Source organism: Mesoplodon bidens, assembly GCF_964165515.1.
Source record: "Mesoplodon bidens genome assembly, chromosome: 19".
Classification (NCBI taxonomy): Eukaryota; Metazoa; Chordata; class Mammalia; order Artiodactyla; family Ziphiidae; genus Mesoplodon; species Mesoplodon bidens.
In genome coordinates this window covers 48,890,579-48,918,548 of record NC_138179.1, presented here as the reverse complement: position 1 = coordinate 48,918,548, position 27,970 = coordinate 48,890,579, and the positions used below count along the sequence as shown (strand labels likewise).

The 27,970-nt window shown below is 40.5% G+C and overlaps 1 protein-coding gene across 1 annotated transcript; it reads right to left on the bottom strand.

Annotated features, from left to right (window-relative positions):
- Positions 1–38: 38 nt before the first annotated feature.
- Positions 39–27,966, bottom strand: LOC308607065 (leucine-rich repeat-containing protein 37A-like). The gene is made up of 10 exons (XM_081218656.1): positions 27,663–27,966; positions 27,172–27,252; positions 20,732–20,803; positions 20,115–20,189; positions 10,976–11,094; positions 7,140–8,950; positions 6,630–6,734; positions 2,187–2,236; positions 758–812; positions 39–676 (listed from the first exon to the last, which is right to left on the bottom strand). Exons 1-10 carry the CDS (start codon positions 27,728–27,730, stop codon positions 530–532), a joined length of 2,583 nt encoding a protein of 860 aa, XP_081074782.1. The 5' UTR covers positions 27,731–27,966; the 3' UTR covers positions 39–529.
- Positions 27,967–27,970: the final 4 nt, after the last annotated feature.

The following is a 27,970-nucleotide window of genomic DNA, read 5'->3' as shown; positions in this document are numbered from 1 at the left end:
GAATTTATACTTTTTTTTTTTTTTTTTTTTTTGCGGTACGCGGGCCTCTCACTGCTGTGGCCTCTCCCGTTGCGGAGCACAGGCTGCGGACCCGTAGGCTCAGCGGCCATGGCTCACGGGCCCAGCTGCTCCGCGGCATGTGGGATCCTCCTGGACCGGGGCACGAACCCGCGTCCCCTGCATTGGCAGGCGGGCTCTCAACCACTGCGTCACCAGGGAAGCCCTACATTTTAATATGAGAAAAATAAGTATTTTACAAGCAATGCTGAGAAGCCAATATTAGAAAATAACATTTGCAGGTGGCTTGAGGCAGAACAGGGCTCACTCTGTGGCAGTCTCGTGTGCAGTCTCACTTTCCTCACCCGCCTCTTCATCAATCCAATATGCAGCCAGAAGCTTCTCTGCTGGGGCTTTGATGACTTCCCCGGGGTAAGAAGAATAATGCCAAGGCTTTTACTTTTGAAAGGAACAATTATAGTTTTCATTACTTCCTCACTTTAGATGAGAATTTTAAATTGTCCCCTATCATTTACCCTGCATCCTTATAGAATATCTCATCCTCATCAGAAGACTCCCTGTCGTGCAGCTTTTGTGCCATGTTTTCCTTGTGTGTGGCTTTGAGAGGGCTATACACATCCCTAAGCCAAAGTGGCTGCCTTCTCCAGAAAAAGCCCTCCTAGAACACAGAAAGGGAAATATTAATTCTGCATCTCCCCTGCTTTCTCTGGCCACAGTACTTTACCCTCCTCAAATTTACCTGACTCTCACTTTCCTCTGAGCTTCTCTTATGCAGCAGAAATCGAAAGAAGCCCCTTGGAGGAAAACACACAGTTAGTGTTACATGTCATTTTTCATCTCTCTCACAATGTGTTATCTCTGGTCTTATTAGAACTAAATGGGTAGCTCAGTCCATAATCACAATGAGCAAAATCACCACAGACCCGGGATCTTGAAAATCATTCCATGCGTGCTGGCCTTCCAGAAGTTCTCTGTGTCTGTCCAAAATGGCCCCCCAGTGTCTCTGGGGAGACCTTTGCATGTGGCTTAGCATGGAGTATAGGCAGGATTCTCAGACCCGTTCACCTTTCCTGGCCCTTGGCCAAGTGCCCTCGTGCAGTGAAAACACTGCACAACGGCGCTGGGCAGAAACACGTTACTCTCTAGATGCGCTTCACACCTGTCTGCTTCGGACTTAGTCGCACATGCAGCATTTGCTGGGGGTGTGGGTGTGGGGAGAAGGTGCTTTTATTTTCCTGGCTGCTCTATCCTATAAGTTGAATCACACCAAGTAAGCACCTGAACCCAACGAGCAAAGTTATCTATAGCTCTCTGGCTTTCACACTGCAGGCTGTCACTGAGGTGTCAGTGAATTGTGAAATCAGTTTAAAGGCCATGACCAGCAGGGAAACACAAAATACTCTTTTTGAATACAAATAGAATAGAAAAAGATCAGAGTGCACAATAAGTTTGTTTCAGAAACTACTTATGTCCATATAGTATGTGTCTACTGAATTGTGACCTAAAACGTAGCTCACAGCCCAAGCACAGTGTGATCAGTAGAGTAGTCCTCGGTGGAAAGGGACCCTCTTCTTTTTGATAATCACTAGCAGTATGACCATGGGGCAAGATATTTTCCCTTTCTCTTTCTCCAGTTCCTTATTATAATAGGAAGAGGCAAACTACTGTCTAAAGTTTCTCCCGGTTAAAATTCTATGAGGTTTGGATAAAGGGAAGAGAGAGTAGAGGCCTGAAAAACAGGAGGATGAGAAGGGAAGTTTTCTTGCCACTTTCCAGAAGGGACTCGTATGTTCTACCTTTCGTCAGCTTTGAGTGAGGCCAGCCCCTACATCCCCAACCACATGGCCCTCCCTACCCCAGAGCCTCCTAGAAGGCCTCCGGCCTGGCCTGATGCCTAGGAACCAGGCATCAGGCCAGCAGGAACAGGTACAACCAAAATCTCTCCCCGTCCACCCTCTTTTCTTAAAGGACTAGTGAAAGCAGATGAATGTGTGCCAGTCCTGTTCTAACTCAGCTTGGGCTGGGGAGCTAATTGTGCTGATAAATAAATTAGGGTAAACCATTAGGGTAATTTAACATTCTTCCTGCCTTTGGTGAGGAAATTGAAATAGATGAGTTCTAAGTTCTCCTCTAGCTGTAAAATTCTGCTTTCAAAGACCAATATTTACCTTCTGCTTCTTTTTCCATCTTCCTTTTTTGCAATTCTATGAGAATAAATCTGTTTTGAAAGAAAACATGATCATGATTATCCATGACAACTATTTCCAAATCTTTATTCACTCCTTTTTACTTTAAATCTTATCTACCCAGTGAGATGATTACTTTTTTAAAGAAAGGAATTCTACCCTGTTTAATAATCCTTTGACTCTTCCACAGTACCTAACTTAGAGTCTTGCATGCAGCTGGAGATATATTTTATTGACTGTTTTAGATAACGTTCAACAGATAATTCTTAATAAAAACTCTTAGAAGTAGGAAAAGAAAATAAAAGTATCTAGCAGAAACCTAAGCATTGTTTTAAAATCAAGAACAAAGGTAGGATGCCCAGTCATTACTGCTACTATTGATCATTGTGGAGGAGGTCTGAATCAGTACGATAAGAAAAACGAACTATTGTAAAGGAAGAGACAAACATATTTGCATATGAAATGAGGGACCTAAAAAGACCAAAAGAATCACCCGAAATTTTATTGGAAGTAACATGAGTAAGATGGCTCCATACAAAATCAAGAGATCAACATTATAAGCCTCAGTAGCTTTCCCATATAACACAAATAACTAACTAAAAAACAGAAGAAACATCCCATTTATTATATCAATAAAAATGCATAAAGTACCTAGGAATAAACTTCACCCAAAATTTGTAAGACCTATGTGATGAAAATATTAAAACTTTTCTGAAGGACATTAGATACCATTAGATACCATGAGATACCAACCTCCTAGAATGTTGTAAAGAGGTCAATTCTCCTCAAATTAACCTACAAATTCAATGCAATCCATTTATATCCAAAATAATTTTTAAATAAAACCTGGCCAGCTGACATTTGGTAGAGAATATATGTAAGTATAGTTATGAAATGTATGAAAAAGAAGGTCAAAGAGTAGGATCTTGCCCTACCAGATATAAAATGTTATAGAACAAGTGGAATTAAGCAGTGTGATATTGGTACTGGTAGAGGACAAGATAACTGGATCACAGAATAGAGTCCAGATGAAGATAGTATATTAGACCAGGGAAGAAAGAATAAACCATTCAGTGAAAGATTTGAAAACAATCAGATCTTCACGTAGGGGGAAAAAGTTAGATCCCCTACCTCAACCACACTAGAAAACAAATACAACAAATTCTAGACAGATTATAAAAGTACTTGAAGAAAATATTAGAGATGATTTTTACATCATGAGGTGACAAAGGCCTGGCTAACAAAACCCACCCCACATTGAGTCATGAGGAGAGGACGGGAAGATACGGTGGCAAACTGTCAACATACCTCCTACTCTTCACAGCACTTGCCCCCTTTTCCCCTGGACTGTTGTCTTCTTCTTGCTGACTTATAAAACTCTTGGGAGTTCCCTGGTGGTCCAGTGGTTAGGGCTTGGCGCTTTCACTGCTGTGGCCTGAGGTTCAGTCCCTGGTCAGGGAACTAAGATCCCGCAAGCTGCACAGCATGGCCAAACCCCGCCACGCCCAAACAATCAAACACACAAAAGACTCTTTAAAGTAAAGAAATACTAGCTTTCATTGAATTTCAGTGTTTCGAATCTTTCCAGTGTTTTTGTCCCTAGGGAGACAAAAGAGTGGAGTAGGGAGCACAGGCTTTGCAGTCGGGTGAAACTGGCTTCTACTTTTGGTTTGGCCACTGGGGCCTTACATTGATCTCCTTCATCTATGAAGGAGGGATCGTAATATCATCCTCACAGGACTGTGGGCATTAAATCAGACAATATATGGAAAACTCTTCCTCCTATGCTTGGCATGACTCAGTGCTAAGCTGGTGTCACAGACAAGATGGTGGAATATATCAAAGGCTCTGCTTGTGGCATCAGGTTCTGAAGGCTCTTTCCCACCATAAGATTATAAAAATATTGCTTTTATTTTCTTCTAATACCTTTATGTGGTCTTTTTTCACCTTTATGGAAATATGTTTATTTAAGATGAAAAATGGGGATCTGCTATTATTAAACCCCAAATAGTTAGGCAGCTATTCTATCACCATTTATTCATTTTCTTCCACTGACTGGAATATTAAAACATGACATTTCAAAAGTCTTAAGAACACACGGGTCTATTGCTGAACTCTATGCTACTTCAAATAAATATTCAGTTACATTATTCCTCACTGTGGAATTGATATAACGCCTCATCTCTCTTCCGTTGAACACCATTATTGTCTACCATAAGAAGAACGCTGCATGGCCCCTGTCCTCAAAAAGCTTATCATATAAGTGGGAAGAAGAAATAACGGTTAGGACTCCTCGCTTTCACTACCAAGGGTACAGGTTCAATCACTACTTGGGGAACTAAGATCCCGCAGGCCAAAACAAAACAAAACAAAACAAATGCAAGGTTAAACTAAGTAGAAGTTAAAAACAATAAAAAGGTGAATTTCCAGAAATTCTAAAAAAGCAAAAGGCCATATGCCACCTGGAGATGTAGAGGGTACAGTCTGGGCAATAGCCAATGACTAGCAAGCTGACCCCATGCTAGTCCCCAGCCTCCTAGGCTCAGAAATCATACTCTTCCTCACCAAGAGAGAACTCACGTCTTCCTGTTGTGGCAGTCTCACTTTATCAATATCACAGGATTGATCAAAAATCAGAATGCCAAATTATTACTTGACAATGAGAAATACACCTGTTCTACACACAGGGCATCCATGTCTACACAATCAGAGAATTACCTTCTGTGGAGACAGGCCTCCGTGGCACACTAAAGCACAATCACACAATCGAAGGCTACTTGGTGAAAACAGAATTAGCAAAGGAATCAGCTGAATCCAGAATTTAATGGGAAGGCCTGAGGTAGCTGGATCCATCCACATCCTCAACAGGCACAGCCTGGCTAGTGGGCCTGACTCTTCAGTTATGCTGCCTAAGGTGCCATCTCTACTCTCGGGCAATGTGAGGATGGGCACTGCCCATGTTGGTCTCTCCTCACCTTTTCTACGCTTTCACTACTGACCAACCCTCCTGCAGATAGACACATTTCTCTTTAGAAGTTAGTACATCATGTCAGGTTTGATTCAAGTGTGACAGGCCAGGAAGCCATTGGTCCTTACACGTCTCTGCTCAGCTCCATGATGTGCTAACCTTGGTGGCTCTCTCCTGGGGGGCTGCCTTTCAAAAAACTGCTTACCACTTCTGTGAGTTCTGAGGGGACGGGACTGCTTTGCTATGGCCCCTAAGAAGTGGTGACAAACCTCACAGGACTAGGATCAGGAGGGCTGGAGTACTCAGGGAAGGCTTTATGAAGAAAGATATCTGAACTTGAGTTGGCTTTTCAGAGATTCATAAGGCTTCCACAGGCAAAGCAAAATAAAGGAATTTTCGATGGGCAAAGGCACAGACAAAAGTAGGAATGGGTATGGTGTAACTAATGTATAGTGAGGAGTTGCTTTGGCTGGAATGGAGGGCTGCCATTACAAGAGAAAAGGTAAATAAAGTAGTGTGGAGGGGTAGGGTAGAATCAAGACTGTCAGCTTATTAAAATCACTCTTTTAATGTTAGCAACTGCCTGCTGGGAAAAGTAATAGACCATTATGTAACTGAACAAAAGGTAAACAGGCTAGCTCCAGGAAAAGGCTACTCTAAATATGACATACTTTAGGGTAGCCTGCTGCAGGATTTTACTTGCAGTGTTTTAATGGAAAACTATCTGCACAATTCCTAATACACCGGAGAAGAAAGCTGCTAAGTAAACCTGAGGAATTGACGAGATCACACTTGTGTCTTTCAGGCATGTCCTTTTAGCCCTCCCAGGGTGACTGATAGCTCCTTGAGTATGGAGATCCTATATCTCTCATCACTTCAGCCAAGAAGGAAAGAAATCAACGGTAGAATGAGAGTGACTGGTGAGGACCTCAAATCAGCATACTTTGTTGAGTTGAAGAAAATTTATTATCATGTCAACTCTGGCCTTCTTATAAACTTCACTTGTCAAAAGAGTCCAATGGCTTGTTATCATGGATCCAATTCCATAGAGATCTCCTGGGAGTGGAGTTCCTTTAAAAATCCTGTGGGGACTTCCCTGGTGGCGCAGTGGTTAAGAATCCGCCTGCCAGTGCAGGGGATGCGGGTTCGATCCCTGGTCTGGGAAGGTCCCACATGCTGCAGAGCAACCAAGTCCGTGCGCCACAACTCCTGAGCCCGCGCGCCTAGAGCCCGTACTCCACAACAAGAGAAGCCACCGCAATGAGAAGCCCGTGCACCGCAATGAAGACCCAATGCAGCCAAAAAAAAAAAAAATCCTGGGAATATACTTTTCAGTAAAAGAACAAAGCGTATCTCAGTCCTCATGACTAAAGAGAAGAATCAAGTAGTAGTAGGTGGAAAGGTGGCTTTGATTCTCAGTTTCTGGGTACTGAATCTGAATTAATTATTGTCCTTACCTCAATGAGACAGAGAATTGTAACCAAAATCGTCACTATTACAGTTACAGATATTGCCAAGATGAGTTTGTTGTTATAACCATATCCTGGAACTTCTTTTATGAGCTAAAAAAATCAATAACCATTTTTTAACAACAAGTACATGGAAGGGATGAAAGCTAACTATTCTTAAACCTATTCTAAACAACAGCTAACTATTCTTAAACTACTATAAAACCCAATCCTTTCAGGAGAGTAGCTTCTATAAGAACAAGCCAAACTTAATGTTATTAATCTTATCATTAGCATTTTCTTCTACAATTTATCTTGTGTTATGTCCTTTTCTCGTCTACCCTAGGAACAGTGGCACATTCTCTAAATGAGCAAAGTGGGAGATCACTGTCTTAGGCAGTTTCATGGCTGAAGATGAGATACAGACTAGGAGCCCGTGGTATTCCCGCTTGGGCACGTTAATGGCATGTCCTAAACTGAGTAGAAGTCCAGGTCCCATGTGTCAGGGGTTATCCTCACCTCACTTGACTGCTGCTCTTTCTGCTCACTCTGAGCTTCTGTGCTCTCACTGATATAGTTGTCAGCTTTCCACTGGTCCGTATCCCATTCCGCTTTGGACACCTTTACTTCTTGCTGCTTGCTGAGAAGCTTCATCAGGAGGCCTGTTCTAGAGAGGAGGTTGGCACAGGCCCGCTGCATGTGGGGCTCCGAGCAGTCCATTTTCAAAGTCTGGATAACATGAGAAATGAGCCTTCGCACGTCATTGTTGGGGATGAGGGACCGTAGCTGCTGGTTTAGCTGAGCTTCAACTTGATCACCCGGGGATGTGAGCCCTGGGAAAGTGAAGCCTGTGGGCTTAGAGGATAATTCAGTGCCCGTGTTGTGGTGCTCCCATTGTGTTTCGTTGGTGTGTTGAACAGTTGGCATACTGTGGTCTGCAGCAACAGTAGAATGTGCAGTGGAGACGTTCCTATGGGTAGTGTTTCCAGGGCCGGTTCCTCCTGGCAGAGTAGAGTTTCCTGTAGAAATAATTTCTTCAGAAACATTTTGTGCGGTATTGTTTTCTGAAGTAGTGTTTTCTGTAGAAGGGTCTGAAAGAGAAAATAATTCTGGAAAAGGATTTTCCTGAGAAGTCACTTCTCTTGAAGGTGAAACAGCCTCTCGTGGAGGGGAATTTATGAGATCCCTCGCGACAGAGAACGGAGGGCTTGCAAGCATCATTCTATTGAGTGAACCTTTCTTTCTGAACTTTCGACTCCTTCTGACTTTGGGTTTTCTGTGGACCCGATGAGACTGAGTTTTATGGAAGATGTATTTTTTCCCAGAATGTGAGATTAGTTCAGGAGCCTTAATATTTCTAACTCTAGCCTTTGCATCTTCTAAAACACGAATAGTGTTGGATAAGTCTTTTGATTTGCTTTTAAGCTCAGATGGGGATTTTGGAGGGATGGAGGCAGAAGGCCTGCCCTTGAAGTACTGTTTCAGGGAAGAGAAGCCTGCGGCCTTGTGTTCCTTTACGAATGAAGACGCTGCATTGGAGGACTTTCCCACCAGCTTCCTGGGCCTCTGCACCATGAGAAGCTGTTTCAGCTTTCTTGGGGATGGCCTCCTGAGCCTTCTTTCTTCGACAGTGTTCGCCACAGATGGCTGGGCATTCTGTTTCCTCCTGACGCTCTCATCTCCCACTGCTTTGAGGTGCATTGTCTGTATGCCCCTTGGGCCCTTGAGGACCCTGTTCACTCTCAACAGCTTTTCCTCTGTACTCTCAATCTTACCTAGGCTGTCTTTCTGTGGTTGGGCAGTTTCCAATTTCCTTTGAAAGATGTAGCGTGTAAACATGGCACTTAAAAGGTTGGAACGCGTACGCGTGGCAGGTTTTTCTTCCTTTTTAACCTCATCAATTTCTTCTTGAGTTTCTGCATCTAACAAATTTTCCACAAAATGGAGTTCCCTCAATTTGTTTTTATTAGTAGAATGGCTGCGTACAGGTTTAACAGAAGGGCTCCTTGTACTGTTTTTCAAAAGGCCCAGCGGCGTATCTCCATCTTGTGTCTTTGAAAAAAGAAGTTGAATGAATGGTAATAATGTTGATTCCACATCTCCTAGATTTCCCTCTGAGATATAAGGCAGTATGTAACTTAGTGCACTGATAATATCACTTTTATTATTAGAGTCCAGCTGCTCATTCATGAAGCCTGACAAGCCGACAGCACGGTTAGGTGAGGATGTCCTCTCTGACTCAATAGTCCGCTCGGTGCTGTTGTTCTTCTTCTGGGCTTGTAACACCTTCATCAACGATCCTCCTGCAGTCCCTATAGATGTTTCTTCATCTGTCAAAAGAGAAGGGACTGTTTTTGATCATTGAAGACTGATGGGACAGCCTTTTGTCAGTCCACAGCCAAAGAAATTAGGAATCAGTCAACGTTTGAGTGCCACTTAGAAGAAAAAGAAACCCACACTTAAGCCTATGACTGGCAGCAACAAAATGTGAAAAAGGTCTCTCTTGAAAACGGGGCTATCTACTCAGAAAATTCTGTAGTGTGAGATATAGGAACTATATTCAGGATTACTCCACCGGTTCCCAGGGGCCAGTACTCAAGAAAAGCCAAGGCTGGAAGACAAATATTCCCCTACCCAGCTGGACTCTCTGCAGATCTACTGTGACTCCTCACATTCATATACCCCATCCTGTCCTGCCTCAGAGGCACAGGAGTGTGAGGCTTCCTCTCTCCACCTCTTCAGTGTGCTTGTGTGCTTGCTGCTATCACAGATCTCCACGACAACCACCGCCGCTAACAGGTCGTCATCTGGACATGTCCTTCTCCATCCACCCACCGAGTCCTTTGCTCAGTCCCTGCTTCCATATATCCCAGCCCCCATAACACAAGGCTCTATACAGAAAAAAAAAACACTATGGCGGCCCTGGCTCTTTGCAAAAATTTGGGCAGGGATCTGGGGTATAAGTTAAGAGATTTGCCAGATTGTATGCCCATGTGGAATGTTCAACAAATCAATGGAAGAATACCTGAGGTCCTAAAATGCAGACGGGAAAAAGCAACTTCTGTCAGATGGCTACTTTGCTTTCATTTCATTTTACTTCTAATATTTCCAGCTCTACTTGGGGAACCATCCAAAGCTTCTGACTGTGTGAAGGTAATGTGTACCATTGTGTAGCTGGGCTTGTCTTCCAAAAGGATTAAAAGTATTTTTGGTGAGGGTCAAAGGAGGAGGTAAGGGTCATGAGAAAGGAGGAGCATAGGCTTGCAGAGAGCCCCAAACTGGGGACAGGAGATCGGGTCACTAGGGTCATAGCACTTAACACCTCTGACCTTGTTTTTCCTCACCTGTAAAAGGAGATTAAAAATGCCTTTTCTGCCCACTTCTGGGGGAGAAGGGAGTAATATACTTAGTAAAAAAATTGATTGGGGGAGTTCCCTGGTGGTCTAGTGGTTACGACCCAGCACTTTCCCTGCTGTGGCCCGGGTTCAATCCCTGGTTGGGGAACTAAGATCCCACAAGCTGTGTGCCACGGACAGAAAAAAAAAATTGTGTTGAAAAATCGGCAATATTGTCTTTATATAAGTGGCAAAGTGTTATTACATATGATGTGCTCTAGATCACCGAAAGAGACCTGTATTCAAGCTACCTGGGCATGAAAGCACATTTTGGAAGGCATCAAGTTAGTGCCCGTAAATCTAATATACAGAAAAATAGTTGAAAGCCCCTGAGTGTTTTGTGGATAGAAAAGCTTGAGATTCAGAGCGAGTGCAGAGCTGGACAGTCTAAGAATAAACTAGCTCTCCCATCCATTAGAAGGGCTAGGTAGCAGCTTCTGGTTATGGAACCAGAAACTCTCAGGCTCCAAATAGGACATAAAACAGCATCACTTGTACTCTTTATAAAACTGCAGAAACAAACAAAATAAACAAAAATATATTTACACCTGTCCTGTAAGACAAAGGGTACTTGAGACCTAATGTATATAAAATCAGTTTATAAACTGTGATGCACTATGTGAATAAGTTCTCATTTGCAGAGGGCACAGCATAGGATACGTGGCCATTAATGCTAATTCCCTTCCCCCTTCCATTCCTTTCTCTTGTTCCTTTATGTATGCGGATCAGTTACATTATTAAGCTAACAATGTAACTGAGCTATTATTAGCTTAATAATGTAACCAAGAAATCTGATTTTTAGCAAGGGGGTAGTTCTTAGAAACTTAGGGAGCTGGAACTCTGAATGAATGTATTAAAATAATGTAATTACATCATTAGTTTTAAAATGTATCATCCTTGATTAAAAATAAAAAATTAAATTAAAAATTAAAAATGTATTATGCCGCAATGGAGACTCACCACAACGTGTGACGTCCCTCAGGCGTTCACTGTCACAACGCAGCTTGACTGTCTCACAGACAACCTCAATAGTATTTTTAAATTGGCAGAGGCCGCAGGCCATACGGCTGGGTAAGATCCTATAAATGGAAACACAGGCAATTAAATTCGTGGTAAAAGAGTTACCTGAGTAGGTAGAAGAGGTAGGCCAAGGCCACCACAGACCAGTGCAAAAAGGAGTCCTTGGGGCATATGGACTGGAGAACTGGATAGGGGCCGGTTGGCCAATTGCTGCCCTTGGCTGTTGGAAATAAATATAGAGGAGGAGAGAGGTGCCCAACAGAAGGATTAGGATGGCAGTAGGTATGATATACCTAGAAAAAGGGAATAGGGACTAGAATTGGGTGACATTGATCTGTAGTTTAATTCAGAAGTATCTCCTTCCAACCCGAAAGCCTCACTTTGGGTTGAGAGTACACAGGAAGAAGGCAGACTTCTAAGAAGAGTCTGAATAAGACTGCACCTTCTGGAGTCCCTTTCTCAGTTCCTATTTGTGAGGAGTAATATATTAGAACTTATTCTAGTAATACAAAAGCATCGTGTGGTTAAACAATAACAGAGATCGCATTGGCGAAATCTGGACAAAAGGAACATTCCAAAGAATAACATTATCATTACAACAAGGTATAACATAGTTAATTTTTTAAAAAGCACGTGAGTTCAAAATGATACTCAAAATGAAAAGTGGGGGAGCTCTTCTTTATAGAATAATGTCAGCTAATAAATGCAAAAGGAACGATAGAATTAGGAAAGTGTCATTTTGCAACTATCAATGTAATAATCGATTCAGACAAGGATTATCACTGATGCACAGTTGGGTGAAGAGTTGTTTGAAAGTAGGATCTTCACTGATCCCAAAGTATCACCCCACATGTTATTTATCAATTACCAAGGGGAAAAATAACTTTACAATGGAGAGATATGGAAGATACCACGTTAATCAAGTGATCAAACTTAGTACTGGGCCACCTGAAGTGATGAAGTATGAAGAATACATCACCTCTATAGTATTCTTCGCCAAAATGTTTACTTTGAATCTAATGAGGAAACAGACAAATCCAGATTGTGGGGCAATTTACAAGACAACTGGCTTAGACTCTTCAAAAATGCCAATGTCGGGCTTCCCTGGTGGCGCAGTGGTTGAGAGTCCGCCTGCCAATGCAGGGGACACGGGTTCGTGCCCCGGTCCGGGAAGATCCCACATGCCGCGGAGCAGCTGGGCCCGTGAGCCATGGCCACTGAGCCTGCGCATCTGGAGCCTGTGCTCCGCAACAGGAGAGGCCACAACAGTGAGAGGCCCGCGTACCGCAAAAAAAAAAAAAAAAAAAAAGCCAATGTCATAAAAGACCAAAAAAAAAAAAAAGGGAAATATTCTAGATTAAAGGAAAGAAAGACATGACATGCAATGCCTAATCTTTAATTGGACCCTGTATCAAAACAAAACAGACTTAAAGAATGCTTTGGCTTCTAGCCAAGATGAAGTAAAAAGGACCATTTTAACCTCCCACCTAAAACAATGAAAAAATCAGACAGAACATATGAAACAACAGTTTTCAAGAAACTGGACCTCAGGCAATAAAGTTCAGTGATCCCCAGGAGATGGGAAATAAATGAAGTGATCCCTATAATTGCCCTAACTTACTTCTCTGAGAGAGTTTCCAGGTCATGGTACAGGGAAGAAAGTCCAGGCAGAGACTGGTGGACTCCCTGACTGAGGAAATGGAGCTGAGAGTCTGGGAAAACCAAGGTAACTAGAGTTCACAAAGCAGAGTATCAGAGAGAAAAGAAGTGCACAGACAAAGAACTCTGGAGATATGCAGAGGGATCTCCTGAGAATTCAACAAAGTATTGGTCAGTACATTTGTGTGAGGAATTACTTGATGCCAGGAAAAGAGCCACATGAAAGGATTAATAAGAATAACTGGATATCACACAGGGTTGTAGGAATGGTACCTGTTCCTACAAGTCAGAATGGAAAACCTCATGATACTCTGAAAGGACTTGTCTCAGTAGTTGCAAATAATGAGCTCCGGACTAAAGGCTACTTGGACTCCTACCCAATGAATCTTAAAAGCTAGACCCAAAAGAAGAAAATTGGCACAAAAAATAATCAAGTTGCTCAAAACCAGCAATAAAGAGAAAAACTGTAAAGCAGCCAGAGGAAAAAACTATACACTACATACAGTGGAACGAAGATAACAACGACAGCAGAAGTCTTGTTGGAAACAATGTAAAGGAGAACTCAGTGGAATAACATCTTTAAAGTAGTGAATTGAATTCTATCAAGCTAGAACTCTAAACCCAGATCTGTCAAAACAAAAGCAAAATAAAGACTATCTCAGACATACAAAAGCTGAAAGAATTCATTACTAGTTGACTTTCACTATAAAAATGTTAAAAGAAGATTTTTTTTGTTTGTTTGTTTGTTTGTTTTGCGATACGTGGGCCTCTCACTGCTGTGGCCTCTCCCGTTGCGGAGCACAGGCTCCGGACGCACAGGCTCAGTGGCCATGGCTCACGGGCCCAGCCGCTCCGTGGCATGTGGGATCTTCCCGGACCGGGGCACGAACCCGTGTCCCCTGCGTCGGCAGGCGGACTCTCAACCACTGAGCCACCAGGGAAGCCCAAAAGAAGTATTTTTAAGCAGAAGGAAAATAACACCAGATTGGAATATGGATCTACTCGAAAGATTAAGAATACTGGAATTGGGACTTCCCTGTGGATCAGTGGTTAAGAGTCTGCCTGCCAATGCAGGGGACACGGGTTCGATCCCTGTCCGGGAAGATCCCACATGCCACGGAGCAACTAAGCCCGTACGCCACAACTACTGAGCCTACACTCTAGAGCCTGTGTGCCACAACTACTGAAGCCACGAAACGAGAGCCTGTGCTCTGCAACAAGAGAAGCCATCCAATGAGAAGCCAGTGCACCGTAATGAAGAGTAGCCCCTGCTCACCGCAACTAGAGAAAGCCCAGGCGAAGCAACAAAGACCCAATGCAGAAAAAAAATACTTAAAAAATTTTTTAAAGGACTTTAGTCATTCAATATATGTCTCTGGGGCTTCCCTGGTGGCGCAGTGGTTGAAAGTCCGCCTGCCGATGCAGGGGAAACGGGTTCGTGCCCCGGTCTGGGAAGATCCCACATGCCGCGGAGCGGCTGGGCCCGTGAGCCATGGCCGCTGGGCCTGTGCATCCGGAGCCTGTGCTCCGCAATGGGAGAGGCCACAACAGTGAGAGGCCCACATACCGCAAAAAAAAAAAAAAAAAAAAAAAAAAAAAAAAAATATATATATATATATATATATATATATATATATATGTCTCTGACCACAATGGAATTAAATTAGAAATGAACAAATCCGAAAAATCTCCAAATATTTGGAAACTAAACAACACACTTCTGAGTAACATTGTGGTCAAAGAAGAAATCAAAAGGGAAATCAGAAACTATTTTGAACTCACTGAAACTGAAAACATAGTATGTCAACATGTGGGATATTGCTAACACTGTACTCAGCTTCCTCAACTTCCACCTTAAACTGGAAAAACGAGAGCAAATTAATCACAGAGTAAGAGAAGAAAGAACACAATAAAGATCAAAGTAGAAATAAATAAAATGGAAAACAGAAAAACACTATAGATATTAAAAGGATAATAAGAGATTATAAAATACATTATAGCAACAAATTCAAGATGAAATGGACAAATTCCTTGAAAGATATGCACTACTAAAGTTTATTCAAGAATAAAGATATTAAAGAAATTGGATGTGCAGTTAAAAACCTTCCAACAAAGAGAGCTTCAAGTCCAGGTGGCTTAACTGATAAATTCTACCGAACATTTAAGGAATAAAGCAATGCCAATTCTACACAAACTCTACCAGAAAGTTGAAGAAAAGGGAATGCTTCCCAACTTATTTATAAGGCCAACTTTCACCGTATCAAGATTAGACAATGACATTTCAAGAAAACTATAGACCAATATCTCTCATGAACACAGAGGCAAAAATTCTTAACAAAATTTTAGCATATCAAATCCAATAATATATAAAAAGATGATACATCATGACCAAGTGGGGTCTATCTCAAGAATGAAAGGTTGGTTTAATATTTGAAAATCAATTTACCCAACTTAGTACACTAAAAAAGAAAAAGCAGGACATCTCTGGTGGGACAGTGGTTAAGAATCCACCTGCCAGTGCAGGGGACATGGGTTTGAGCCCTGGTCCGGGAAGATCCCACATGCCACGGAGCAACTAAGCCCGTGCACCACAACTACTGAGCCTGCACTCTAGAGCCCGTGAGCCACAACTACTGGGCCCGTGTGCCACAACTACTGAAGCCCATGCACCTACAGTCCGTGCTCTGCAACAAGAGAAGCCACCGAAATGAGAAGCCTGCATACTGCAACGAAGAGTAGTCCCTGCTCGCCACAACTAGAGAAAGACTGCGTGCAGCAATGAAGACCCAACGCAGCCAAAAATAAACAAATAAAGAAAAGAAGAGAAAAATCACATAATCATTGCAATAGATGCAGGAAAAGAATGAAAGAATCTAACATCCATTCCTGATTAAAGAAAAAAACAGCCCTCAGTAGACTAGGAATGGAAGGAGACACTTCCTCAACTTGATAAATGACTTCTACAAAAAACCTAATATCATATTTAATGGTGAAGGACAAAGTACTTTCTCTCCAGGATCAGGACAAAGGCAAGGATGTCTGCTCTCATTACTTCTATTTGACATTGCACTGAAGGTTCTAGCCAGTGCAATAGGGCAACAAAAAGAAAAGAGATATTCAGAATGGAAAGGAAGAAGCAAAACTATCTTTATTTGCAGATAACATGATTATGTAGAAAACCTGATAGAATCTACAAAAATGCTACTGGAACTAATAAATGAGTTTATCAGCTTTGCACAGTACAAGATCAACATACAAAAAGATTAATTTATCTCAACAAACAATCAGAGATCAAAGTTTTAAAATACTACTTATAATAGAATCAAACATATAAAATACTTAGAATAAATCTGACAAAAGATGTAAAAGACGTGCACACTGAAAACTGTAAAATATTGCTGGGGGAAATTAAGGAAGACCTAAATAAATGGAGAGATATAATGTATTCATGGTTCAGAAGATTCAATATTGTTAAGACATCAATTCTCCCCAAATTGAGTTATAGATCAAAATCCCAGTAGGCGGGCTTCCCTGGTGGCGCAGTGGTTGACAGCCCGCCTGCCGATGCAGGGGACACGGGTTCGTGCCCCGGTCCGGGAAGATCCCACATGCCGCGGAGCAGCTGGGCCCGTGAGCCATGGCCGCTGAGCCTGCGCGTCCGGAGCCTGTGTGCCGCAATGGGAGAGGCCACAACAGTGAGAGGCCCGGGTACTGCAAAAAAAAAAAAAAAAAAAAAAAAATCCCAGTAGGCTTTTCTATAGAAATTGACAAGCTAATTCTAAAATTCATATGGGGCTTCCCTGGGGGCGCAGTGGTTGAGCGTCCGCCTGCCGATGCAGGGGACACGGGTTCGTGCCCCAGTACGGGAAGATCCCACATGCCGCGGAGCGGCTGGGCCCGTGAGCCATGGCCGCTGAGCCTGCGCGTCCGGAGCCTGTGCTCCGCAACGGGAGAGGCCACAACAGTGAGAGGCCCGCATACCGCAAAAAATAAATAAATAAATAAATAAATAAATAAAATAAAAAAATAAAATTCATATGGAAATTAAATTTAGAATAACTAAAACAACTTTGAAAAAGAACAAATTTGAAGAACTAACAGTAACCAATTTCGAGGCTTGTGAAGCTACACTTTCAAGACTTTGTGATAGTAAAGATAGACAAAAAGATCAAAGGAACAGAATAGAAAGTTCAGAAGTAGGGAGATGTGGACAACTGACTTTCAGGTTCAAAGGCATTTAAGTGGAGAAACGATAGTCTTTTCAACAAATGATGCTGGAACAATTGAATATCCAGGTGCAAAAAAAAAAAAAATGAACTTCCATCCAAACCATATACAGAAATGAACGCAAATTGGTTCAAAGATCTAAATGTAAAACATAAAACTATAAAACTTCTAGAACAAAAGAGGTGAAAAATTTTATGACCTTGAGTTAGGCAAGATTTCTTAGATACAACACCAAAAGCATAATCCATAAAAAGAAAAAATAGATAAATTAGACACCATCAAAATTAAGAATTTCTGCACTGCAAAAGACACTCCTGAGAGAATGAAAAGATGAGTCACAGAATGGGAGAAAATACATAGCAACTTACATATTGGATAAAGGACTAATTTCCAGAATAAATAAAGAACTCTCAAAACTTCAGAAAAATATAGATAAAAGATTCAAAGATATACAGACGGAAAATAAGCATATGAAAAGATGTTTGACATGATTACTCATTAGGGATGCTACAGTGAGATACAACTACACACCTATTAAACTATCTAAAATTAAAAATACTGAGCATAGCAAGTGTTGGCCACAATGTGAAGAAGATGCAACTCTCGTACACTGCTGGTAGAGATGTAAAATGATCAAACCACTGTGGAAAATAGGTATTTTTAAAAAACTTAAACGTACACTTACCAATGATGCAGCCATTCTACTTGCAGTTATTTACCCAAAAGAAATGGAAGTATACATCCATACAAAGACTTGTACACAAATATTCATAGCAACTTTACCTGTAACAGACAAAGACTGAAACAACTCAAATGTCCATCAATGGTGAATAGATAAATGGTGGTACATCCATATAATGGAATACTATTCAGCAATAAACAGAAATGAATTACTGATATATACAACAATATGGATGAAGATTAAAATAATCATGCTGAGTTAGAAGCCAGTTAGAAAAAAGTATACACTGTATGATTCCATTTACATAAAATTCTAGAAAATGCAAACAGAAAGCAGATCAATGGTTGCATGGTGATTGGGAAGGGCAAGGAACAATGGGAAGGAAGAGACAAAGAGACATTAAGAAACTTTCTGAGGTGATGGACATTTTGGTTTTGGTGATGTCTTCATGGTGTGTATGTATGTGTGTGTGTGAACACAGATTACTGTATGTCAATTATACCTCAAAAAGCTGTTAAAAGAAATGATATTATATGAGAGAGACAATTGGGGAAATTTGAATAGCAACTCTTTATTAGGTAATATTATTGTGTAGGAATTTAATTTCTTCAATACTATGTGTTAACAGTATTGCAGTTACATAGGGAAATAATTTTTAATATCCAGAGAGGAGGGCATCTAGCTGACAAGAGAGGGATCGCAATTGTGGCAGATGCTGTGGGAGGCTGAGGAAGATAAGGCTAGAGCAGTGACCAATGTGTGACGGCGTAGTGAAGACAGTCATTTGTCAGCTGACCTGACAAAGATGCTTGGAACAGACTGCTAAATGCAGGGCCCTTTCCGCATACTAATCTCATGCAATCCCCTCAACTAGCCTTGGCATAACAGAAAGTTTCTATTAGCTTGCCATATTGGAGGGGGGATGGCACAATTTAAGGTGTAGTAAGTTGTGTAATAAACTGTCACAATAGGGTCCTACAGAAATAGATTTTTAAACTGCAAAAAAATGAAACTTGACCCTTCCCTCACAACATATATGAAAATTAACTCAAAATTAATCATAGACCTAAATGTAACTATACAACTTCTGGAAGAAAACATAGGAGAAAATCTTTGTGATTTTGGGTTAGACAATGGGGTCTCAGACAAAGATTTCTTAGATAAGACACAAAAAAGCACAAACCATCTAAGAAAAATTGCTAAGGGGCTTCCCTGGTGGTTAAGACTCCAAGTTCCCAATGCAGGGGGCCTGGGTTCGATCCCTGGTCAGGGAACTAGATCCCACATGCATGCTGCAACTAAGAGTTCGCATGCCACAACTAAGAAGCCCATGAGCCGCAACTAAGGAGCCCATCTGCCGCAACTAAGACCCAGCACAACCAAATAAATAAATTAAATAAATATGAAAAAAAAGAAAAATTGCTAAATTAGAGTTCATCAAAAATTTAAAACTTCTAGTCTTCAGAGACACTTTAATACAATGAAAATAAGCCACAATCTGGGAGAAGATATTTACTAAACACATATCTGAGAGAAAGGCCTTTTTCCATTGCTTTTTATGTAAAGCACTCTTAAAACTCAATATAAATATCCAATTAAAAAATGGATTTGAACAGACACTTCATTTAAAAAGATATTTGCACATGAATAGACACTCAACATCATCAGCTATTACAGAAATGCAAAATGTGGCAAAAACCACGAGATGCAACTACACACCTACTTGAAAGGCTAAAATTTTTTTAAAAACAAATATAAGGATCAGGTGACGATGTGGAGCAACTGCAACTCTCATAGACTGCTAGTGGGAAAGCAAAATGGCACAGGCACTTTAGAAAACAGTTTAGCAGTTTCTTAAAAAGTTAAATATGCACTTAGCCTATGATGAAGCAATCCCACCCTTAGGTATTTTACCCCAAAGAAATGAAAACATATGCTCGCACAAAACATATGTTCACACACACATGTGAGTGTTTTCAGAGGCTTTGTTCATAAATCCAAAAACGGGAAACAACTCAAATGTTCATCAAATGATGAATGCGTAAACAAACTGTGTATCCACACAACTAGAATACTACTCAGCAATAAATAGGAATGAACTACTGACAGGTGCAACAAAACAGATGAATCTCCAAAGAGACTGGCTAAGTGAAAGAGGCCAAAAACAAAAGGCTACATACCACATGATTCCATTTATAAGATATTCTGGAAAAGGCAACATTATACGGAAAAAAATCAGATTGGTGGTTGCCAGGGGCTGGTAGTGGGAGGAGGATGGATTGACTACAGAGGAACAGGAGGGGTCTTTTGGGAGTGCAGAAGTTTTCTTTACCTCAAATGTGGTGGCGGCTACAGAACTATACGTTTGTCAAAACACATCACACTGTATATTTAAAAATAGTGAATTCTGTTAAATGAAAATTATACATAAATAAACCTGACTTAAGAAAATAATAAAACAAATCTAAAAAAACAATTGAGTGAAAACAAATGTAAGAAAAATCAACTTACAGTTTTTCCAATACAAGGGTCATCATGAGGATGCTTTCAATTGTTGTAAGTGACACTTGTGTTGTTCCCATGTCTCTGAAGGAGAAGCCCAAACATGCATGATATAAAACCCAAAGACAAAAATTCTAAACTTAAAAAGATACTTAACATGTGATTACTTCAATTCTGGCTTCTTACTTGTCATAGATGATAATTCCAAAGAGCTCTTATTGAAATTTAAATTTGCATCATCAAATTAATGACCTTGGTGCTGAGCAGTACAATCATTTTTTATTATCCTAACTTCTCATTTTAATTGCATCTACCTCTTTTGATCACTCTTTTTTAAAAAAAATAATGTACCCCTTATTCCTTTTTGCTTTCTGGGATAAATAATATTCCTACATGCATCTACATGTTCCATAACTATATGTGTTCTTCAACACTGTTCTCATCCTCTGCTGGCTCTCTTACCCATATATATTCTTTCTTAATCCTTTTCTTTGCCAATAACTCTTATTTTCAATAACCCAGTTAAAATCTAAATTATGACTTTTTAGCCAAAGTACTCAATCTTTGATGAAAGTAAAAAAGAGCAGAAATTATCTCATGAGCCATGAAACTGTTGCAATACTCACAAATATTTTAATGCTGGCAATTTAAAAAGATAAGAATCTTCAACCGTTGTCAAAGGATTACGATTGAGAATTCTGAAAAATGGAATGGAATTAAAATTATCTGCATTTTCAATTACTTCCATGAAAGCTTATATTCATTTTTTTTTGGTATGGAACTTGAAGGTTAAAAAAAAATCATTTTCTGTCTCTACCTATAAATCACCCTTAGAATCTGTAAAACTCTTTCATTGGGAACTACCCAGGTCTCTAGATGATAAAGTGGAGAAGAGAAACAAACAAACAAACAAACAAAAAACAGAAAAAAAGTGGCTAGCAAAGAAAAAATATGCCAAAGGACTTTTCAGGTTAAAAACCCTAGAAGTGCCTATGCTGGTAGGAAGCCCTTGCTCTGTAAAAAAGTACTATTTCTAGTGTCCTCCATAATTTAAGGTGTTTTTCTTTCATCTCTACAAATTTTTTTAAATTTCATGATTTAAACTACCCAGTTAAAGACAAAAATAGGGCTAATTCCTTTGTTCTGGAGCCAAAGAAGAAGAGCTAAATCCAAGAGGAACTGGTGAAAGCCATACTCCCATCACACACTCCCATGTGTATTCTTGTATCATAACCTTTGTTATTGTAATCACCTGTTTACTTGTCAGTCTCCTAGATTGTCAGCAACTTGAGAGCAGGGACCACACTTTATTGTCATTATTATTCCTGTGCCTGACACAGTGCTTAATATTTACTAGGTATTTAATAAATGTTTGCTGAATAAATAAATAACATTTTGTTTATATATCAATAAAATAAATTAATTTTGGGGAACAAAATTTTATTCCAAAATGCTGGAATAGATTTTCTTCTTAGTTCTTTCTTTCTTTTTTTTTTTTCTTAGTTCTTTAAAACAAATAAGGGGGAAAAAAACCCCAAAAGAAACAGGAAGAAAGAAAAGAATATCTGACTTTAGGTTAACTCTACTCAAGAATTATTAGCATATTTTTGCAGAATATTGAAAGATAATTATCAAAACTAGTATCTTTTGGGTTGCCAGGCATCTGTGATCAGCATTTAACATTTAATCCTCACAGAAACCTTATGTGATAGATATATTACCCTATTGTACAAATGAGGAAACTGAGGCACAGAGAAGTTACATAACTTGTCCTAAGTCATTAAGCTAGTAAGAAGCAGAGCTGGAATTTGAACTCAGTTCTGACACTAAAGCCTGTGTTTAACCTGAATGAAAAAAAAAAGGGGGGGGTTTAAAACATCTGTTACTTTAACCTTAATTTTGAGAGCACTAAATATAGAAATACCTTTTCAAAATTCATCTACCCATCTGGGAAAGCCTCTATGAGAATTATATTTTCTCTTTTAATTTATTTTTTCCTTGATCATCTCCCATGATAAATATTTAATTAGCCTATGGTCATTGAGACTTTAGAGATTTTTAAAAAATATTGCAGGAAAATCAGTAAAAATGATGGAGGAAGGACATCTGAAAATTCATCCCTCCATAGAAGCAACAATAACAATAACAACAACAACAAAACTGGCAAAAATGGTCAGAATCAACTTTTTCTGAACTCTGGAAATTTAACCAACAGGCTTGCAGCAAATTGGGGAGTAATTTATTCAAGGAAAACAACTTAATTTCTGTAAGAACAATGAGATCTGTGTTGCTTTAACTTGTCCTTGACCTTGGCTCTCCACGCCAGTGGTAGTCTTGAAAAACAGCCCACATGCCTGGTACCAGAAGGAGCAGCATGGACTGGGAGGTCCTTCAAAGCCTCATGCCCAAAAAACTGTCATTGTTTTACATGTCTGGTGGTCCCCTGGAAGACCTCATTTGAAAGGCTTGCCTTTGACCTGACTGAGAGCTGTCTAGTGAGCAAAGTCTCTCTGCAGGTGGCATTTCTGGAAAATATTTTCAAGCAAATATTTTAACATGGTGGTTGCATGAGGCAATGGATAACAGTTTGGGGCAAAAAACAGCCCAACCGAAAGGCTTAAAAAGAAAAGCCGAGGAATGAGATGTCCACAGAGACTTTGAAATGTTCCAATGTATTCCTGGGAAACTGGAAGACCACAAGACATATTCCTGGGAATCTAGGAAAATAACTGTTAGCATTAATAAGTGAGTTCAGCAAGGTTGTCGGATATAAGATCAATATTATTTCTACACACGAGCAATGAATAATCCAAAAATGAAATTAAGAAAACAATTCCATGTGTAACAGCATCAAAACAAATAAAATACTTAGGGAAAAATTTAACCAAGTAAGTGCAAGATTCACACTGAAAAGTACAAAACTGTTGAAAGAAATTGAAGAAGATCTAAATAAATATAAAGACATGCTGGATTCATGGACGGGAAGATAATCTTATTAAAATTTCACTACTTCCCAAATCGACCTATGGTTCCATTGCAATTCCTATCAAAATCCCAGCTGACTTCTTTCCAGAAATTGCCAAGCTAATTCTAAAATTCATATGGCAATTCAAGGAAACAGAATAACCAAAACAATGTTGGTAAAGAACAAAGTGGGAGGACTCGCACATCCTGGTTTCAAAACTCAGTTCAAAGCTACTGCAGGGCTTCCCTGGTGGCGCAGTGGTTGAGAGTCCGCCTGCCGATGCAGGGGACACGGGTTCGTGCCCCTATTCCGGAAGATCCCACATGCCGCGCAGCGGCTGGGCCCGCGAGCCATGGCCGCGGAGCCTGTGTGTCCGGAGCCTGTGCTCCGCAACGGGAGAGGCCACAGCAGTGAGAGGCCCGCGTACAGCAAAAAAAAAAAAAAAGCTACTGCAATCACAGTGTGGTACTGGAATAAGAACAGACATGTAAATCAATGGAACAGAATTGACAGAATAGAAATAAACCCTCATATTTATGGTCTTTTGATTTTCAACAAGGGTGCCAAAACAATTCAATGTGGAAAGAACGGTCTTTTCAAATGATGCTGGGACAACTGTACATCCACACATAAAATAATGAAGCTGGACTCCTACACGTCACACCATATATGAAAATTCACTCCAAATGGATCAAATATCCAAATGTAAGAGCTAAGGCTATAAAACTCTTAGAAGAATACACAGGAGTAAATCTTTATGACCTTGCATTAGACAACAGTTTCTTAGATATGATACCAGAAGCACAAACAATGAAAGGAAAAACAGATGAATGGGATTTTATAAAAATTAAAAAGTTTGTGCTTCAAAGGACACTATCAAGAAAGTGAAAAAAACATATAGAATGGGAGAAAATACTACAGGTGGGAAGAATAAGATGCAGTTGGGAGAAGAAAAGAATCGTAGTTGCTAGGTGTGACAATCTCAAAATTTTGAACTATTACAAATAAAACAGCCACGCTGAATCACCCCAAAGGGCAGACCCAAGTTATTTTTGTTTTTAGCGCTTATGCCTTTCTAAATCTGAGAACCTGCCAGGACTCTAGTACATAGCAAAAAGTGAGGACAGCACCCTGAAGTGTGTAAGCTTCTGTGTGTACATAGCTATGCAAAGGAAACCAATGCTAGCTGACTGGGGGAGCATTAGGGCGGCTCTGTGACCGCAGCTCAATTTGCCTTCATAGTGTGGCCACACCTCCCTCATTGATATTCTCAACAATGGGGTAAATAATTCAATAGGGATAAGGCTTTGACTTTCCTCTTGTTCTCCCTTAGTGCTTATGTTCTTGGTACAATATTGATGTACCACAGACAAGCCAGCATGTGAATGTGCTCTGTCTGGGTAAGTTATATAGCCTTTCTACATTGTAGAGTCCTTCAGTTTCTAAAATCATGGAGCTTGTATTGTTAGAACCAGTGAAGTGACTAAAAGAATTTTTAAAAATAAGCCATCAGTCTGGACCTGCATAGGTGAATGAAGGAGAAACACTTTAAAGTCAGAAAAAAAAGTATACTTAACATTTAGGATTATCAACCACTGTTGGTTTTCCATAATATATTTCATTCCTGATTTTATCTGAAAGAGATATGATTACTACCACCATTCAAAAAGTGGGACTTTATTAATTAATAAGCTCTTGGCTCATCTTTGAGGTAGATTTCGGCTTTAAAATAGACTACCACACTGCTAACAACTTCACCTGATGTTTGCCAATAACATAGAGACTTCATTCAAGAAACCTACTGACATAATTACCTGAAACCCGGTGATGAATCAAGGTTTTGTGGGGCCTGAACCTCATCTACTTTGGGAAATCCTATCTAATAAAAACATGCAACGTGGGGCTTCCCTGGTGGCGCAGTGGTTGAGAGTCCGCCTGCCGATGCAGGGGACATGGGTTCATGCCCCAGTCTGGGAAGATCCCACATGCCGCGGAGCCTGTGCATCCGGAGCCTGTGCTCCGCAACGGGAGAGGCCACAGCAGTGAGAGGCCCGCATACCGAAAAAAAAAAAAAAAAAATGCAACGTTATGAATACAAAAATCGCTAGGACCCCTCTCAAGACCTTGGAAGGGACCTATGCAAGTGAGGAGCCCTGAAGCCTAAGCTTCATTGAATTCATGATAAATCCACCGCAGCTGGGGCCGTTTTCCAAACTTATTTAATGCAGGCAACTTATAAACACCCCAGTAATATGTCATTATAGGTAGTAAAATGACTTAACTCGAGGGTGGCATCTTCCCTTGGTGGCTTGCCTTTAGAAAGAGATGCAATAGAGTTTATATCTCACCATGCCAAATGTTTCCTGAAGCAAATTAGCTTTGTCTATTAGAAAGACTTAGCCCAAAACAAAGACTTACTATACTGTGACAACCTTTTGAAAGTAACTGTGAATGAGTTTTAGGAGTACAGTACTAATTTATTTCCAACACCAGATAGTTCTGATTCTTTCGCTACCTTTTTCTGTCATTTAAGAGGAACACAAATTCCAAAGGAACAAGTTGGTGCCTCTTCCATTACAAATCTTTTCTAACCTACCACCCATTTTCTACTTCATCACCCCCCTCCCTCACCTTGTTACCCTGCTGCATAGATGCTAGAATGGCTCTCATATATGTTTTCCCATCAACATCCATCTTTCTCCTTCCAGTATGAAAGCTTATGGGGACAAAGTCCTTGCCCTATGCGTCTTTGTATCCCCAGCACTTAGTACAATGCTGACACACAGGGGGCATGGCACTCAGTGAATGTTTTTTGAATGAATTCATTAATTTTAAAACTGTGATTTATTTATTTATTTATTTATGTATTTATTTCCACAATGTATTTTCCTGTGTTGCCTACATAACTATAGTGAAACTCTGATTCTTATAAGGAACTCTTGGTGTTATAGGAGGTTTAGGAAAGGTGGTGAGTTTAAGACGTTGTACTGACGCTACTGAAACCTCCTGGTGAAGGGACCTCACGAGCCAGGCTCTCCGGTGTGCTGGCAAAAGAAAAACCGACCCTTGGTGCTCTCTCCCCAAGGTAGGCGTCAGCAAACTAACAAGGGAAAGGAAGGAGGCCGCTAAAGACAGGCATCTGCAGGAACTGCTAATCCAGCTCCAGACACAGCCTCACCACCTTCATTAACCCAAAATGTGTGAACTGTGTGAAACTGGATTTCTGAACCACAAGACAGGTAAGAGAGTCTTTTCCAAAGCCAGGTGTAGAAGAGCTCTTTACCTTGAGTCTAAAATCGCCTTCGGGCCACTGAACGTACCCACTATCATTTCCTTGTGTCATGAGAAATCAGAGAAGTTTTGAGCTGACGGGGTGTAAAACGCACACTTCTTATTGAAGAGTAGTCAGCAAAGAAAATATATTGAATTAGGCCACAGCAATGTATTTTCTTTATATTTTTCACACTACAGCTGAACACAAACAACGCCTTTTTCCATGCCTCAAAGGTTCCTATTGGCCACAGATAATTCACTTCAGAAATATATGCTTTTTTGAAAAATAATGTTCTGGGTGGCTGGGGAGAGCCCTGTGGTGGGTGTTCAGGAATTCTTTCTGCTTTACCATTTAAAAGAGCTAATAATGTCTGGGGAAGCACCCACACCTTTTGCTCCCTGAAGCATACCCTGCTAAACTTAGTTCTCTGCAGCTCTGTGTTGCATACATTTTAAGCAGTTAGGAACTTTGCACATGAGCAGGAATCAAAGTGAAATTCAAAAGTGGAACTTCCTGGACCATTCGCATATTGGAGAGGCATCAGTGGGATTCCACGACAATGCTAATCTGAGTGTTTTTGTTTGGTGCCTTTTATTGCCCGTGCCAAAGATCAGTACTATGGAAAGCAGAGCCTTTCATATATATGAGTTAAACAAGTCTCTTGGCCTCTTTGTACCTTAGTTTCCTCATTTGAAAAAAAAAGAAATGGCTCTCAAGACATACTTTCCAGAATTCATACTGGGCTTACTTACACCCAGCTAACCAATAACTGCATGATTGTTTTTACACATGGTTTTTTACATGTATTCATCTTCCATTTCACTTACAACTTGTGTAAAAACTGCATTCCATGCCAGGCCTGAAACGTTCCAAAGCTCAGTTCTGTGAGTAAATTGCAACCAAGATTTCTACAAAAAAAGACACAAGCAAAAGAATTAGGAAAATAGATATTCTTTCAGAACATTTATCCTTTGGCAATAATTCTAATTTATATATGATGAAACATAACATCACTACTCCCTCCATACACTAAAGAAATCTCACTGTGGGAGATATTCTGATTTATACTTTCATGATTATATATGTGGTGCATTAGATACAAAATACTAAATGCTCATTAAATACTTGTGTTAAGTGATCTTTATTTCTCTAGCTAGGCAGCACTATTGACACTTTGGGCTGGATAATTCATTGCTGTGGGAGGGTCTCCTGTACACTGTTGGATGTTTAGTACCATCTCTGGCCTCTGTCCACTAGATGCCAGTAGCATATACAGTTCTGACAAGCAAAACTGTCTCCAGACACTACCAAATGTCACCTGTGTGCAAAATCACCCTGGTTGAGAACCACTGCTCTCGATACTGGGTGATGTTGGATGCTCAGCATGATCCTGCTCTGGCTGGAACTGTCCCCTCGGGATACAATGGAGACTGAGCTACAACTTCCCTAATGAGCTCTGGAGGCTGAGATGGGGTCTCCTGCTGGACTGGAGAAGGTTCAACCTCTTTAGTGACCTGTGGATTTATGGGAAGTGCCAGAGCCAGAGGTTTAACAGTGCCATTGTACAAGTGTGACTGCTGAGCTTCATTTACCCCATGATGAACACATGGTCAAACTACAACCTCC

Coding starts and splice junctions, on each gene's coding strand:
- LOC308607065 (XM_081218656.1), bottom strand. CDS start 27,730: ATGCTGAGCATCCAACATCACCCAGTATCGAGAGCAGTGGTTCTCAAC. Junction 813..2,186: donor GATGGAAAAAGAAGCAGAAG/GTAAATATTGGT, acceptor TTTTCCTCCAAG/GGGCTTCTTTCGATTTCTGC. Junction 677..757: donor CAGAGGAAAGTGAGAGTCAG/GTAAATTTGAGG, acceptor TCTGTGTTCTAG/GAGGGCTTTTTCTGGAGAAG.